The sequence below is a fragment of the Triticum urartu genome, chromosome 5A (assembly GCF_056163025.1).
Source record: "Triticum urartu cultivar PI428250 chromosome 5A, HENAU_Tu73, whole genome shotgun sequence".
NCBI classification, from domain to species: domain Eukaryota; kingdom Viridiplantae; phylum Streptophyta; class Magnoliopsida; order Poales; family Poaceae; genus Triticum; species Triticum urartu.
This window is the reverse complement of record NC_141877.1, coordinates 612,792,790-612,810,209: the sequence shown is the minus strand read 5'-3', so window position 1 is coordinate 612,810,209 and position 17,420 is coordinate 612,792,790. Positions and strand designations below refer to the sequence as shown.

Below are 17,420 nucleotides of genomic sequence, written 5' to 3'. Positions count from 1 at the left end.
GTTTCCTGTCCGGCCGAATTTCAGGTACAACTCCCGGTACCTGACGCCTTCCTTGAAAGCACAAATTGCCTGATGATCAGACACATCTTCCACCGTGTGGTGTAGGGTGATCCACCTATGGATATAATCTCTCAAAGTTTCATTCGGTTTCTGGACGCAACACTGTAATTCTGTCAAACCTGCCGGCCATTTGCAAGTACCCTCAAACGTTCTGACAAACACTCGGGTGAGATCTTCCCAAGTATAGATGCTCCAGGTGCCAACTGATTCAGCCACGCCCTAGCCGAGCCCTCCAACATCAGAGGAAGGTGTTTCATGGCCACCTCATCATTGCCGCCACCAATCTGGACAGCCACTCGGTAGTCTTCGAGCCAGGTGTCAGGCTTGGACTCTCCATTGAACTTACTGACTCCAGCCGCCAACCTGAAGTTGGGGGGAATCACTGCAGCTCTGATAGCTCTGCTGAAGCACTCTGGGCCAGAGACATGCACCCTATTGCTGGTTTGCGGGCCTCTGTCATGCCATCTCGGTGAGCTCTGTTTCTGTCGAACAAGCCTTGTACGAGAATAGATCTCGCATCAAAGCCTGGCTCTCTGGGGTCGACTGGAATACCTCTTCCGACGCTGTTAGGGCGCCTGTCTTCATGTGGCCGCGGCACGTACGACCCACTCCTTGGAGGAGGCGTGGGCACTCGACGGCGACCATCTCGATCGGCTCGACGATCATACTGCTCATGGGTTCTGTACTGATCGCGCCGCTCTCCATGTCCCTCACGCCTCGGGGGCTATCTCGGGCTATGGGCCGACTGGACCGTATCTGCGACCACAGATCTGCTATGGATCCTATCCCGCGACTGAGACACGGCCGTATTCTGCTCTCCTGCTGCCCGGAGCAAGGCCCTGATCTGCGCCAGACCTTGGCCAGCTTCTGACTGGGAAGGTTGAATCGACTCTGCTATCCGGGCAGCAGCTGCTAGGTTTTGGATCGGTGTCCGGTATACCTGAGCCGGAGGTGGAAAAAGTTGGCGTCGGCTAGACTCAGGAGCACGTTGACGAGCGCGATTGTCGAGTGCGCGCTGTAGGTTCTCCAGCTGAGTGAGCTCAGCCAGATTGGCCAAGAGAGCCTGTTCCAAGGCCTGGGCCTCGGGCGTTTCTCCAACTATTGGAGTATGTAGGGCATCCATGTTTCGGCGATGAAGTTCTTCTCTCTGCTGCGAGGAGAGAGGCTCGGGGCGGTACTCCTCGTGAACGCGTGACGGATCGCCGTTCCCGTCACCTCCGTCTTCACGATCGAAGCCAGGAGGACCGCGTGGTCCATTGACCATCAGGACTTCCGCTGCCGAGTCATTGCTGCCGCACTCGGATGCAGTCTCTACGGAGCCAGTCGACAGATCGAACAGGCCGTAGAGAGACTCGTCAGGCTCGAGCGCCGCGACTTGAGGGGTGGCCGACTGGCGGGCGACCGGCCGGTGCGCTTGCTCCGGCGGGTCGCAGGGAGGGGGAAAGCCGTTGGAGTCGACTGGTATTGGGTCGACGGTTGCCGCAGGAGGACGCCGCGGACGCACGCGTGAAAGTGCATCGCCCCGCGGGCGGGGAGCGCGTCGACGTCGAGTGGTGCCTCTTGAAGCCAAGCGGAGTCGTCGGTGACAAACACGAGCGCACCGAGACGGATCTCGCGGCCCTCAGCCAAACTTCCGCCTGGAACCATGATGATGGGGATCGAAAAAAATGCAACTTCTCCAATAAGTCGCTAAGACACCTGCCCCACGGTGGGCGCCAACTGTCGTGGATCTAAGACTGACAATAGAATGGGGGTAGGTATGAGGAGGCAAGATCCTAGCTATGGAGTAGTTGTACACACGAGTTTTACGAGTTCAGGCCCTTCTCGGAGGAAGTAATAGCCCTATGTCTCGGTGCCCTGAGGCGGTCGACTGGATTATATGTGTGTGAGAGTTTACAAAAAAGTGTGAATCCTTGTCCCAGAGGAGGGGGTGGCTTATATAGAGTGCGCCAGGACCCCAGCTCCCCTCCGTTACTCAGGGTTCAATGCTCATAAAGGAAAGGCGTTACTGGTAACGTCTATAGTAAAATGTCATAAATGCTCATAATGCTATGGTTTAAGTCCTAACCGTTGCAGAGTGGAGGGTTCCTCATCTTCTGGTGGTCGAGTGTCTTTAAGGTGGTTGAGTGAGTGCATCTCCGCGGTCGAGTGGATGATGATTTCTCTTCGACTGCTTCTAATTCTTTGTAAAGATGTCCTTGGGGAGGGTATGCTGGACAGGTCCATGACCCTATCCTAGGTACATAGCTTCATCAGTAGGCTTGTGACATTGCTTGCACAAGTTAACTTCCCATTACAATTTTGTATTTTTCATCTCAACTAATTTCATAGCTAACAGAATTTAACCCCCAAAATAAACAAACTATTTCAACCAAATTGCACAAGGATCGCTAAGTTCAAAGGAGATGCAACATTTTCGAGGTCAAAAGGGAATATACAATATCACTTAGTTCAAATGACATGCATCTTGGAGTTCCAATGACATACAAAATCAGGGAGTTCAAATGACACACGACATCTTGGAGTTCAAATGACATAAAACATCACGAGAGTTCAAATAATCTCGAAGCATCGAAAAGGGGGTCTCGCTGCATCTAATCCCTAGAATATTTCTTGTTTGCAATTTCCTGATCACGATATGGCATAGGCTCCAATTGAATATCATTGGATCCTGGCCAGCAACTGACGACATTCATTCTTTTGCGAATACAATACCAGGGAGCAGCATGGCTAGGTATCGGTGACGCTCATTCCTTGATTTTCTACCCAATGATCTGCCCTAGCCTTTTCAAGTCCATCGGATCAAATGCTTCCCTACTAGCGGGAAATGTGATTTGCATTTTTAGTTCGTGTCTACAATCATCTTCCTTCGTCTCAAGCTCAATGTGATTATTTTCTTTTTAAGCGATGACCTTTGGAGGGTACTCAGGGAACTAATACAGATTAAACTCCCTCATAGTTGCATACGCCTTGTCACAACTCTTTACCCACCTGTTTGTCTCTACCTCGATGAGTTGGCGCCGACGTTCTTCCGCCGCCTCATAACTTTTCTCACTGCTGGTAATGTTGTCCATCCTACATGAGTATTTAGCGAGAATGTTAGTGAGTGACCAAAACATAGTTCTTGCTACAAAACCACAAGCATCACCATAACCTAACCCTAATCATCAACATTAGCATATTCATAGATTCAAGCATCACCATAGCAACATTCAACATCATAACCATACATATGCTTACCAAACACATATTGAGGAACTAGGTGGCAACATTCATCCACATATCCATATACCCACACATATACAACCACACAAAAACACATGTGCCAATCTAAGAGCATCTATAGTCGGGTGCCTCAAACCTGCCTCATACACCCGGGCGAGCCGCCCGGTCACTGTTCGGTCGCGAAATTTTGACCCGGACGGGCGCCCCAAACGGGCCTCAAACGCCTGGGCTGACCGGCACCCCTCATATCCAAACCAAATATGGGACGGATGTGGGGGCACCTGGGCACGCTAGCCCACCCCACCCCCACATATATTCCTCCCCATCCGCTCACCGGATCAAACCCTAGCCACTTCACTCCACTCCCCTCTGCCACCCAAGCACGTCCCTAGCGATGTTCGGTTGTCTCCCGCATGACGGGCAGGGGATCCGAGATCTTCACCTCCAGATCCATCGACCCTGAGCTCATCCAACGCGACCCCGAAGAGGAGATGGCCATCCGGCTTGCACTTTGCTGCTCCCGGGAGGAGGCCCGTGCACAGCGCTCGGACTCATTCCATCGGGAATCCATTGTGTAAGCCCAAATGGCAATGGATCCGGTGCTAGGACAGCCGTGGCTACCTCACCGGAGGCGGTGTGGTCCATCTGGCGTCTGGACGGGTGGCAGATGTGCAACCCCTACGTTGGCGCGCCGAGGCCATGGACGTGCCGTGTGCGTCGTCCGACGCAAACAATGTGCGCCATGCCCACCGTGCAGGGCAGCGGGCGTGTGAGGCGGCGGCAGTGCTCGCGGTGGTGGACATTGACGAGGCGGAGTCGCATTCTCCGGATATCGCAAACGCGTCGTGGTGGATGTCGCCAGCTTGTCCCAAGACGAATCCATCATCGATCTAACGTCCACCGGCACCCAACGGGTTCTGGGCTCCGACGAGGAAGAGTAGGGCATGGGAGACGACGGCACCCTGAGTCCCATGCCCTACTCTACCTTGCCGGTGCCCGGACCAACACTCTGGGGACTGCAGCCGGCAGCCAGACATGGCCATGACGACCGGACGAGCTCCGCTTAAAGATCACTATGTGGCATGTAATAATATGGATTTGAGGTTTCTTATTTGAGGTATCCGGATGTGGATTGCATTATTTGAGGCGTGACCGGTCAGTGTCCGCCGACATGCCCGAACGCGTCCGCGGGTGTTTGGGGGCCGGATTTTCCCATCGCGGTTGTAGATGCCCTAAATTCATATTGAATCATATTAAGGAACTAGGTTGCGCCTAGTGCCAAAAATGCATAAAAATACTAAAAAGATCTGACAAAAGGTAATTGAAGGGATGTAAAATGATTACCTTCCTCAATTTGGCCCCAAGATCCACAAAAACGATGCACAAATGGAGATCTCTTATGTTTTCGTGGAGGAAAGGAGGAAGATAGGGGTGAATGGGTGCCCCCCTCCCTCTTTTACCTCTTGAGGGGGCTACCGCCATCGAGCCTGGCGGTAGGCTATAATGGGTCTACAACTGCAGACCCTGCCGGTAGCCACTTGTCTATGTCCGTGAGTGTTGTGATGAATGAGGGACGTTGACCAGGTTCCTACCGTTATTGACCATGACAGCACGATGACCGCAGCAAAATGGTCAGATCCAAAGAAGAAGAAGAAAATCAGAATGAGAACAAATCATGCTTTAACTTTGAAATGGTTTTGACCGATTGATGACACAACAAACTTATACTGTATGTGTGAATGTCGCGAGAGAAGCTAGAAGCTTTCAAGATGGCGTACGCTAGTACTGTGCTCACACCGGGCATCATCTTCAGAGGTGGGTAGAGCACAACGACGGTACATTAGTCACCGGTACAGGCGTACCGCTGGGCACGTGAGCGCCTCCAGCCCGTGCCTCCTCCCCCTCCTCTAGCGCATCATCATCTGAAATCTGAGCATGAATGAATGACTGGATCTGGACGCGAGTGACCCCATCGGCCCATCGCCTTCCAATCCACACTGCCTTTTCCTGTCGCCACAACAGAGAAGAGAACCCACCAACACATGACTCAGAATTATTGTCCGCCCGTAGTACCATACATGATACATGTACCCCTACCAAACCAAACCAAACCAATCTTTGTTACGAGGCCGTAGATCAGTACTACTACAAGTTGGATGGCCGATCAACGAACGAACTGCTCAGCAAAAAAATGTTGCGAGGCCACACGCACCGAACCGAGCAAACGAGCCTCGCCGCAGACAGCTCGCTGGTGCCGCTGCCCTGCCACCAGCTGCCACCCGATTCCCCGTACTCCTCCTCGGCCGGAGCACGTACCATGGACCGCCGCAGTGGATGCAATGCAATACAGGTTTAGGTTTGACTGGACCGGGCTGGGGATCCGAGGCGGCAGCACATGATTCCCAGCATCTTACACGCAGAGTAGAGTCAGACATGCACATTTGATTGCGGGCGGCCAAGCTCGGACAGGACAAACAAAGCAGCATGGGCGCAGGAAGGCAAGAGGGGGACGAGCAGAGATGGCCTTGGAAAACAAACAATTCAGACCAACTTCCAGGGGCAGCGGCTCTGATCAGATTATTTACTTGCTGATGACAGTCAAATGAGGCGGTCAATGGAGGCAGCCATGGACTGTACTGCACATCCTTCTTCCTCTCCGGTTCACAAAACCGTGAATATGGTATCCAAGACATGTGTTCCTGGCCAGCTTAATAATACTGCATCTGGTATGTGCAAGAAAACACAGGAGGTAAAAGCACCTCAGGTACCCTAACTTGCATGAGATGTGATGATTTAGTCCCAAACTTATAAAATGCAACTTTATCATACCCCAACTTGCACCGGATGTGACGATTTGATCCCAGGCCTATCACAGCGTGACAAATGGCAGCCAAGTGGCTGGAACGGTCATCGCCTGCACTTTTGCAGAAAACACTCTGCCGTTTTATCTAATCAACCCACGGTACATGGCACTTGAATTAATTCTGTCTCAAAACCCCCTTTGCACTACACCAATTCAGTTAACTATTTACACTACACTGCAGTACATGGCATCATGTGAACGGCAGGGTTCCAACGGAAGCTTGCTACTGATTTATTTCAGAATTTTCCTTTGTCCGCGCCCTTATTATGTATTGTGTGTTCATCGCTCCATTCGCTCATCTGAAAAAGTGCACCGATGTTTCTCGTCCATCAAGAAAAAATGAACACTGCACGCAATACTACAATGGGGACAAGAGCCAAACTGACAGACATAGCGCGCGGCGACTGCTTTCTGGCGAAGAAACAGTACCGACCAAAGAAGCTATCCAGCTGTCCATCATCTTCTTGCGCAAGTTGAAGAGCTGGGGGGGGGGGGGGGGGGGGGGGTGAGCCGCTCCGCCATGAAACTTCACAGAAACTTCATCGGAATCAGGGATTTCTCCCGTCCTGCAAGTTGGGATGTGTTTGGTTCGTCAGAATCATCATCTTTTTGATTGAGCATCGATGCACGCGCACCACACATCAAGCATGCCTCAACAGCAGGCACCACAACCGTGCATACAGCAGCAGAAAGTACAGTAGCAGGAAAACTACACAAAGCGCAAAACACACGATGGCAAACTGAAGAGAGAAATACTGATTCATTGTCTCACGCATCCACCAGCGGACCAGCCCCATGCACGTGGCCGCCGCCCCACCCTCAATCACCGGCGCCGCGTCTCCTCAGCCCGAGCCGCCTGGCTCCTCGAGATCTAGCCGCCGCGCCGCCTGCCTCCTTGAGATCCAGCCGCCAGCCATCTCGAGATCCAACCGCGCTGCCGCCTCAAACCCCGTCCTTCATCTCCAGTGTGCACGAGCGAGAGAGACGAGCCCGAATAGTAATGGGAAAGTGAGGTTTCACGTGTTCGGGAGGGGGTATGTACTAGTAGTATCTTCGCTATGGCATGTCGACGCTGTTGTTTTTTCACTGCAGGCGGCCGCCAGCCATGGACGTGGACATGGCGGAGAGCAGGCTGGCCCCGGCGCGGAACCCGTTGGCGCGGTTGCTGCACCGAGGGGTACGGAGCCAGCGCCCTGCGTGCCCAGTGTCCGCTCCCCATGCGCTGCGCTAGCACGTTTAGCATGCGCCTAGAGCAGCCGCTGCCGACGGGCGGCTGGGAGGCGGGCTTGGTGCTGCCGGTCGGGGCCTCCGCTCCTTGTGCAGGCTGCAACGGAACGAGCCCGGGTGGTTCCTCGGGGAGCACATGCAGGACCGGCGGATCTTGGCGGCGCCGCCTGAGGGAGAGGAGGGGGGAGACGTGACGCTGACCGACTTGACCGATGAGCCGCCGGCGGAGAGCTTGACGCGGGAGAGGGAGGCGGAGTGGTAGCTGGGAATGGGGCTCAAAAGGACAGGGCCGCTGGGCCGGGATGCAGCCGCCGTCGCCATGATAAGAGATTGGCGAGGTGGAGCAGTTGGGAATCAGAGAGGAGTGACTTTGGTATCTCAGTTGAGCTCCGGTGATTCGCTGCCGGTTTCGGTTACCAGAGATGCGAGTTGAGACAGAATTAATTCAATTGCCATGTACTATGGGTTGATTTAGATAAAACGGTAGGGTGTTTTGTGCGAAAGTGCGGGCAACGACCGGCACAGCCAGCTGGCTGCCACTTGCCGCGCTGTGATAGGCCGGGGACCAAATCATCACATTCGGTGCAAGTTGGAGCATGGTGAAGTTGCATTTTGCAAGTTTGGGACTAAATCATCACATTCCATGCAAGTTAAGGTATCTGGTGTGCTTTTACCTCAAAACACAAACAGTGTATTCTATTCTTGCATGGAACAGCCCCAAAAAAGATCATTTCCTTCAACCTCTGTCAGCTCATGCTGCCTTGCTACTATCTTCATGCAAGGATGATCAATGAATACTACCATTGTAAACATTTAGTTGCTCGCTAGTTTTGGCGGCATCATCATGAAGAATGCACACCATTCCAGAGTTCTCAACGGGACAAAACAACCCATTGCTGCTTTCGATGCGCCATACATAGATAGTGGCATCCAAAGGAGAGAAAGTCCCTCCCAAGACCAAGAGAAACAAAAGCCATTGTATTGTTGCCCTTCCCCATGCATGGGGCCATGCCATGCATGAACCCAAGCCGGCCAGGAGAGAAAAAGAAGAGAGCCCCCCATCCAATAATAGCCACGAACAAAGACAGACAGGTGAATGAATCTGCTACCACAGTATGGAAAAGGACCCTTTGGTAGGCGACACAACTGGTGCACCACCAGACCACACCACATGCCATGCTTCTCTTCAGAAGGCTTGATTGACACACGGGAGAAAATCAAAAAACAAAAAAAGAAAAATCAGGAGACAACACCAGGACCCATTCACATGACACCTATCATCATCTAGGCCTAACAATGCAGATGGTGAACTACTACATTACACTTGCGAATGGAGCACACTTGCCTGCTTGCTCGCTCGCTCGCTCGCTCGCTCGTCAGTCACTGGCAGTTGGCGCTCCGGCCGGGGCCGCCGTAGTAGAAGTAGGAGCCCCAGTCGGCGTTGTTGCCGTTCTGCACGTCGTAGCAGTTGGACTGCTCCGTGAAGGTGCCCATGCCATGGGGCGCCTTGAGGTTGTTGGTGCTGTCCACCACCTGGATGTTCTTGAAGTAGCTCGCCTTGCCGAACCCCTCCTCCGGGAAGTGCCCGCTGCCCATCTGCGTCGACGTGTGCACCCCCTCCGCCTGCGAGTTCACCACCTCCCCGCCCCACTCGATCATCGACGCGCTGTCCGCCAGGTACGAGAACAGGAACGACGGCCAGTAACCCAGCACGTACTCCTTGCCAAACTGCATCCACCAGTGACCCTCCTTCGGATCCTGCTCAAGAGTAGCAATGTAGACCAATTAGAAGACATGCAGCATTATGGTATCCGACCCGGCATAACGATATATTATACAGAAATAGAATCATTAGTGTCTAGCGTTTAGCTTCAAGAAGATGCCGACACTCATGGTGCACTAAGCAGGCCGTGAAACGCACTCATTGCCCGTGCGTGATAGAATGAAAAACACTCGACTTTCTATCTCGGCATGGCACTCGCTTGCTGAGGTGAAAGGTAGCAATGCTTCATGAGGCTTCTATTGACAAACACTACTAAGAGTAATCATCAAGGCTAAAAAAGCTTGTTGACAAAACATGTATCATAGCCACATGCTGAGCCTGAGGGGTATGTACTAAGGCCCTGTTTGGTTCATAAGTCCTAGGACTATTTTTAGTCCCAACTTATAAGTCCCAAGTCCCTAAAAAGTCCCTGCCTGTTTGGTTCCTGGGACTTATAAGTCTCTATAAGACCATATTACAACTATAAGTCCCTATAAGTCCCTCCTTGAGAGTCTTATTTCATAAGTCCCAAATGCCCACTTTAAGTCCCTATAAGTCCCTCCTGTTTGGTTTAGATGGGACTTATAGGGACTTATTTAAGTCCCTAGACCAATAAGTCTCTGGAAACAAACACCCTCTTAGATGGGACTTATTTAAGTCCCTAGACCAATAAGTCCCTGGAAACAAACACCCTCTACATAATCTTCAGAGCCAGAGCCCCAGAGTTCAGTCAAGGAGCAAGAGGAGTAAAGGGCACAGCAGCAAGTGGGCAAAATCCCCTGTGGCCTGCATTCATGTTGGTGACAATTCTCAAACAGTACTGGATGAACTGCTTCCCCACTCACCTTCCAGATGAGTATGCTGATGTCGTACTGCGAGCCGGAGTAGCCCGAGATGGGGAAGATGCTGGCCCCCATGGCCACCTCGTTGTTGATCTGGACGAACCCTGAGCACAGTATGTTGTAGCACCCTGTTGCCTGGTACGCATCACTCTACACAACACACAACATAAATATACAGGTTAATAAGATCAACACAAGCACATGTCACAAAGAATTTCAGGCTTGATTTTCACAGGATTATGTGAAGGGAGAAAAACTTACAGTCCAGTAGGTGAACAGTCTTGTATTGTTGTCCCCATAGAGGTCCGGGCTAACCTGATGAACCAACAAACAGAAAAGAGAAAAGTTGAGGGCCCGTGACACCACCGAGCTAGCTAGAAACGGTAGGAACAGAGCTATCCATCAATCAACCGCAGCGACGGTGTGGCATTAAGTAGACAGACATGGGCTCCGAGAGCGAAGTGATCAAGCTCATGGAGCTGCATGTGGTTGGGTGATCTTATCGGTGTACGTACCTGCCAGCCAGCCTCGATGCTGTTGAGGTCCTCGCCGAAGGAGCCCCCCAAGATCCACAGCTGGGACAGGCTGAACTCGTTGGGCTGCTCGATCTTGGGCTCCCACACGTTGATCGTCGCCTTGGCGCCGTAGTACTTCTCGCCCTGAACGTATGATATCGCGTGCTGAAAAATACACAACAGTCAGAGTTCATGCTTCAGACACAGCACTAGTCAGTCAGTGGCATTTCTTCTTCCTTGCTGCCACTCAAACAAACACCGAGTGAGATAGTAGATGGATGCAATGCGTGCACGTACTTGATGGCCGCCCTCGTTGAGCATGGCGAGATCGACCGACATCGGGTTCGCCACCGTGGGCTTGTGCTTCCTGCCGTAGCGCCGCATCGAGCTCGCGCGCATCAGGTCGTCCTTCTTGGTCCTCCGGACCGGGACGGTGCCCGGTGCGCACCTGCCGTTGCGGTGCCAGAGCTGAACCATCGGCCGCTCGCCGTCGCCGGAGGAGGCCACATTGGCCTTGGACTCGTCGTACAGGCCCTCCGGGTGATAGCTCGGCCTCATCTGCAGACGCAAAAATGTTCAGCAAAAACAATGGCATCTTCTCCTGCTGCTGCTGACGCATCTGAAATCAAGCTTAAGATTGGTACCTGGATGGTGTGGTTCTTGAGGAACGGGTGGTCGAAGGCCGGCTGGTGCGAGATGTGCACGCAGTCTATGATGTCCCCGTCAGGGCTCTGCTCGATTAATTTGCAAACAAACAAACGTAAGTTAGCATCCACTGACTGAAGTTTGCGTAGCATTGCAAAAGGACACCACTACTTTGGTTTGCATCCACTGACTGAAGTTTTGAGCAAGAATAAATGAAGAATGGCTTGCAAAAGGACACCAGTACTACTACTACTTTGGCTGGCATCCACGGATGAAGCTTCAGATTTTGCAGTAGGCAGGAAAGAAATTCCTCACAAAGTAGTGGGCATCTTTCTTGAAATTTTTTCATTAACCTTTTGCAAAATTCGTAAAGCGAGAAAGCGAATCGGCCCCAAGAACAAGCCGCCGGGAAAAAACAAGCCCCCGGAAAAGCCATCCTTTTTTGAATCAGGGCGTGGTAACTTTGAGCGACTGGAGCAGCCAAGAAGTGCGCCCGTTGAATCAATCTCGCCCAAATCCCCCCAAAAAATGCAGATTGAAACGGACACCGGCTTTGACCAGGAAGGAAGGGAGAAAATAAATCCCCATTCAAATCTTGAGAAGAACAACGGCACAAGAGGAATCTAGCTATTAGCTCGTCGGAGTGGACGCACGCACGTACCTCGATGCTCTTGACGGCCGGCTTGTTGAGGCGCTTGAGGTGGCGGTGCATCCGGGCCTCCGGCGACCTGGCGGCGGCCGCCGCCCCACACGAGAGGCACATCACCGCCGCCAGCAGGCACGCGACGACGCGCGCAGCGGCCATAGCTCCGCTCCTCTCTCTCCCTCTCTCTCCTCCACCGCTCCTCCGCCCCTCAGACCCCTCTCGCCCGCCTCCGCGCTCCGGCCGAAGCTTCAAGAAGAAAGAACCCCCTCCTCCTGCCGCACCAGAGACGCCCCTGCCCACCGGCGACCCACCGCCGCGCCGCCTCCGGGGACCGGCCTGCGGATTTTGAAACAATGCGGGGGTGGGGGGTGCGGAGCGGTGGCACACTCTCGGGCGCCACGCCGTCTGAGCTGGGGAGTAGCGCGAGGTTTGCAACAAGTGGGCAGTGGAGCGAGGCCGCGGCTGGCAGTGAGTGCGCTGCGGTGTTTGTTTTCTTTGCGGGGATGGGAAGAGGCCGTCCGTCCGCCGCCCAGTCGAGCTCGCACGCTGCGGCTTTTGCCGTTTTTCGAGCCTGGCTTTTTGCGGGCCGCTGGACGGAAATGCCCCTGCGGTACGGTACACCATTCGTAAATTGCTCCGGGGCTCCGGGCGAGCCCACGTCGGACGCAGCCAGCCCCCACTGGAATGTGGGCCCCAGCGACAATTTTCTGTATGTTCGATGAGTAAATAGATTTTCCAAAACAAGAAATGGTTGTGTTGATGAGCAGTAGCCTATATCTTTGTGAAAGATATGGCATCTGCTTTGCTGTGGACGCAACATATTGATATGCTTGGCAAATGTCAAACCCTAAAATACAAAGGTTGCAGCAGGCGAATAGCATACCGAACCTTGTTTCCACAACGCAGGAAAGAGCCCAACTTTGTTATGATATAAGTAGTAGTACTACTTCGTCGGAGTGATGAGAACATGCACACAAACCGCGTTCAATGGAGAGAGAAAAAATGATATGAATGTCGTTGATATATAAACCAATGCAACATAACAAATCAAAAATTCCAACTAAAATAATTATCAAACCAAATAAGATTGGCATAAGCAGGATTTGGTGATATAGTAGCATGACATTTGTTGGACCTATTTTGTTGTGCTACTAGTCAACGTGAGTTGCTCCAAAATAAACAAGCACGGAGTACTAGGTTTTTGAAGGTTCTAAAGATACAACGGTCGGCTGACCTAAGATTATTTTTATAGGTGAAAGTTAACATTTAATCGGAAAAAATGTAAAAGGTAACCACGCTAACTCAAAAAAGAATCAAGTAAACAACACATGACATGCATAATAAAAAAAAGTTCACTCAACATGTTGACTTATTGCTCGCAAAAAGAAATGTTGACTTGATGATCGATGTAGGCTTAAGAAGACATTGCATCACAAAGACTGCAACATTTTCGTGTTGTTTTTGGTTTTCCTGCCGGCCTGATTACTCTGCTCCCTCCGTTTCACAAGTAGGAGATGTTTTCAATATTTTAGTATGAACTACGTACGGAATGAAATAAGTAAACGAGTACAATAAAACATGTCTATATAGACCTGTCTGACAAAGAAAGTTATAACATCTTATATTGTGAGCGGAGGGAGTACTTGGTAGAAGTCGAGATATTTCATATACACCTATAAAAAAACCAAAGTAAACCTGGAATAAAGAAGTACTCCCTCTGTTTCTAAATACTCACTACGTTTCTTTTTAGTCTGCATATAAGATTTGATCAAAGCCAAACTTTGTAAAGTTTGACCAACTTTATGGAAAAAAGTATTAGCATCTACAATACTAAAGCTATATGGTATGAAAGTTTATTTCATGATGCATCTAACAATATTTATTTCATATTGTGAATCTTAATATTTTTTCTATAAACTTAGTCAAAGTTAAGAAAGTTTAACTTTAACCAAATCTTATATGCAGACTAAAAAGAAACAGAGGGAGTATAAGTTTTTGTAGACATTTCAAATGGACTACAACATATGAATGTATGTAGAGACATATTTTAAAGTGTAGATTCATTCATTTTGTTCTGTATGTAGTCGTCACTTGTTGGAATCCCTAAAAAGACTTATACTCCCTCTGTTCCATATTAGTTGTCGCTCAAACGGATGTATCTAACACTGCAATAAGTCTAGATACATTCGTTTCAGCGACAAGTAATATGAAACGGAGGAAGTATTTTGTACTTTTTCGTCCCAAAACATGAAAACATTTTTAACACTAGCATAGTGTCAAAAACAATCTTAAATTCCGGGACAGAGGGAGTAATACATAATTCCATGCCTCCTAAACTTCACTCGTATCATCCCTTTCGTGTCAAAAGAAGTATACATTTCCTACATAACTAAAAAGGAATTAGACCACTCACCACGTGCTGTATAGGCGGTCAAAGTTTAGCGAAGATATATAGTGAACTAAACTAGAAACTTGGTTATAGAACCGGACATGCTCTTTGTTTTGTGTTCAAGGATAAAGATAAGATGATGGCCGCCGTTCACGCCTCGGACGTGCGCGTGCCCAACCCGATCTTCTTCCCACACGGCGGCCAGCGCGTGCGTGCGTGCACCCGGTGTGGTAAAATTTCCTCCACCACCACCACCACCACCACCACCAGGATCGGGCCCCGGCGCGCGTCACGTCCCGTCCCGCTCACCCCGCACCCGCGGCCACGTGCGAGCTGCCGCCGCGCTGCGCGCAATCTCGCCGACCGCTTGGACCCACCCGCCTTTCCCCTTTCGGTGCGTGCGAGCGGCCGTGTGAGAAGGAAGCGGTGGAGGGTTCCCGTGGTGTGGCATCGGATCCGGCCGGTGTGCGGGCGGTCGGTCGGTCGGACGCACCGTGTGATTAGCCGGTGTGAAAAGCTCCCTTGTAAAAAGTGATTAGCCGGCCGCTGCTTACCACTGTACGGGAGCTTTGGCCAAGAAGCCTACAAACAGGTCAGGCTACAAATCTTGCACCGTTGCTTGATTATTTGTTTTGTACAGTGCTACTGGCAAAGGGAGAGTACACATGTTGCTTAACCTTTTTGTGCAGTACTAGCAATGGTACTAAACTACTGATTGTTTAAGCGCTTAAGCAATCACGCCCAAACCTCCGTTATCAAACACTGTTCGTCATTACTACGATCTTTTTTCCCCTCAACACAGCAGCATTACTACGATCGATCAATCTGTAGGGGACAACCCAGTCCAGGCACGAGACCATCCTACGCAAAGTCTACATGAAACTGCTTCATTTGTACCTATACATTCATGAAAAATACACGACAACATCACACAGGTCGTTCCTCGGCTCGTGGAAATGCTGCGAAATGGGTCAATGCTCGTTCAGAACAATGTCGTAGGCCAAGAGCCCCGTCCGTACACCAATCACTCTGCTGCTAAGTAGTATTTTAACTGTCGCCGCGGCAGACAACATCGCCGGGGATGTTTTTTCGCACTAGTCTCTCTCAATCAGAGGCGCGTCAGTCAGTAACACCAACAGCAGCGATTAACAAATTAAATCCTTTGCATAAACAACCCCTGGTGGTAGTAAAACACTGCAGGCGGTAATTATAGTGTTACCGCTGCTGCCTGTGCCGGGGTTGGTGATCTGGTCTGCTCTGGTCTGGTTGTTGGCGCGTTGCGGGAGCAGCAGTAAGAAAGAAGAGCACACATGGTCAATGCACGCAGCACTGCTACACTTGATCAGTAGTAAAACGGGATGATCTTTACGGTCTTGGTAATCGGGGTAAAAACAACTTGCTGAACACTAGTTACAAGATTCATTTACGTACAGTACGTACGTGTGGTCCTCTATGGTTCTGACGGGGCAAGGGCCCACATGGCAGGACCCCCACACACATCCTGTATATCTGTATATGGGTGCGATGCGAAGAGGGCCGGATGTCTGAGGCCCACAGGGTGGAAACACAATCAGCTTGGAACGGCGCAAAGCACTGCAGCAAGCAGTAAAATGAAAGAGTTTTCACTCTTCTACGGCTGGGCTGCCTATACACCTACATGATTCTCTCCATTTTATGGATCGAGGAACTTTGGTCTCATAAGTTGAAGATTGGAGTTAAAAAGCTCATTTGAAAGCCCAGTTGGGTGATGCACCAGCGCTGTGAGACAGTGGCATGGCATGTGCTTGGTGCACAAGCTGCTAGAGTTTAAGTAAAACAAAAGGCAAGGCAAGATGGCCAACACAGGGAATCAATCTGTGTAGAAAGCCGTCGGTTTGCTTTTGCTGCTGGCTTTTCTCCTATGGCTCATGCCACAAGCGCCCGAAAGACGCCTTTCTTTCCTACGCACTTTCGTGCCTCTATTATTGTTTTTACGATCGGCCATGAGAAAGTGGTTACCAAAAGCTACTAAGCTAGGGATGCTGTGCTACAGCAAATGGCCATACTTCCCTACCAACAGTAAGAGCCGAATCATTGCATTGCCTGCCCTAGCTCACTACCTCACTCGCTGATGAAGGATGGCACAAAATGGACATCAGTCGTGCGCCAAGATGAATGGACAGGATCAAATGGATACCAAACTACTATGCAGATGAAACTCCCTGCACTGCACGACAAGGGAACGACAACCAAATCCAGCCGTCTACTTCACTTTTACTGTTGTGCATGGACGAGCCGATCTAATTGTCGTTCACAAATCGTCCACTGACCATCGTGTGTATAGCAGCGCTGAAATGGATATGACTTATATACTTCCTCCGAACCATATTAGTTGTTGTCGATTGAGCACAAAGTCATGCTAAATTTGTACTAAATCAATGGTAATTAATGGATTTGGACCGAAAGAGTAGTATTATTTGGCGGCAGGGGATACGTGGAAACAGAGCACAATCGGCATATAGAAGTCAGTACGTCAGCTTGGCGTGTGATGAGGGCATGGCCAATGCATAGCTCCACGATGATGCCTCACATGCCATGTAGGATCGGATAACAGAAAAAAACAGGTTCGGATGAGGAAGCAGGATTCTCTCCAGGAGGCCGGTGCTTAGAGACAAAAAGTGTGGTTCAGTGCATAAAGTTAAAAAAGTTGAAATGAAGAGGAGGGATGCATGTGTAGTTAGAGTCACTTTCTATTTTTTGATAAGGTCCACTGGTAATAGCATGCATTGGAGAGAAAAAATCAGCACATATGATTTAAATTATTTTTTGTCATGAGACATATGTATCCATATGCTACTATATGCCCTGAGACGCTGGCTGGCAGTTGCACTGGCAGTGGCGTTGGTGCTGGGATCCCAGGTAAGAACAGAAGAGGGGTCAGTCAGTCAGTCATGGGGCGCAATTCAATATCAATTCAATTCAAACGCCGTGATATAATGTCACGTGGTGTGCCTCCCTCCCTCCCCCGCGAGCAATGCTGGCGTGGCTGTAGCCAGCAGGCTTGTCCCAACGTGCCGATGCATGAAGCAGCAGCTGAAGCAGTGAACGCACGACATTGTATCCTCTTCTCCGGTCCGGTCTTCATGCATGCCACATTCAAGCCTACGGTCAAGATCGAACGAACCAACTTCCTGGAGGCAGGCAGGGCTGCAGCGCGCCAATTAATTACAACAACTCCAACGCGTCAACCCAATCAGTCGGCGGATT

The 17,420-nt window shown here is 50.7% G+C and overlaps 1 protein-coding gene and 1 pseudogene across 1 annotated transcript; both read right to left on the bottom strand.

The window, feature by feature from the left end:
• Window positions 1-7,231: 7,231 nt before the first annotated feature.
• Window positions 7,232-7,696, bottom strand: LOC125506198 (uncharacterized; annotated as a pseudogene).
• Window positions 7,697-8,415: 719 nt separating this feature from the next.
• Window positions 8,416-12,325, bottom strand: LOC125511054 (protein neprosin). The gene is made up of 7 exons (XM_048676335.2): window positions 11,801-12,325; window positions 11,139-11,225; window positions 10,792-11,052; window positions 10,495-10,659; window positions 10,241-10,294; window positions 9,983-10,129; window positions 8,416-9,133 (listed from the first exon to the last, which is right to left on the bottom strand). Exons 1-7 carry the CDS (start codon window positions 11,942-11,944, stop codon window positions 8,756-8,758), a joined length of 1,236 nt encoding a protein of 411 aa, XP_048532292.1. The 5' UTR covers window positions 11,945-12,325; the 3' UTR covers window positions 8,416-8,755.
• Between the last annotated feature and the right edge of the window lie 5,095 nt (window positions 12,326-17,420).

Bases quoted from the DNA above. Each gene is read 5' to 3' on its own strand.
- LOC125511054 (XM_048676335.2), bottom strand. From the start codon at position 11,944: ATGGCCGCTGCGCGCGTCGTCGCGTGCCTGCTGGCGGCGGTGATGTGC. The intron at 11,226-11,800 runs GTACGTGCGTGC...TTAATCGAGCAG, and splicing joins CGGCCGTCAAGAGCATCGAG to AGCCCTGACGGGGACATCAT. The intron at 10,130-10,240 runs GTAAGTTTTTCT...TGTGTTGTGTAG, and splicing joins GACTGTTCACCTACTGGACT to AGTGATGCGTACCAGGCAAC.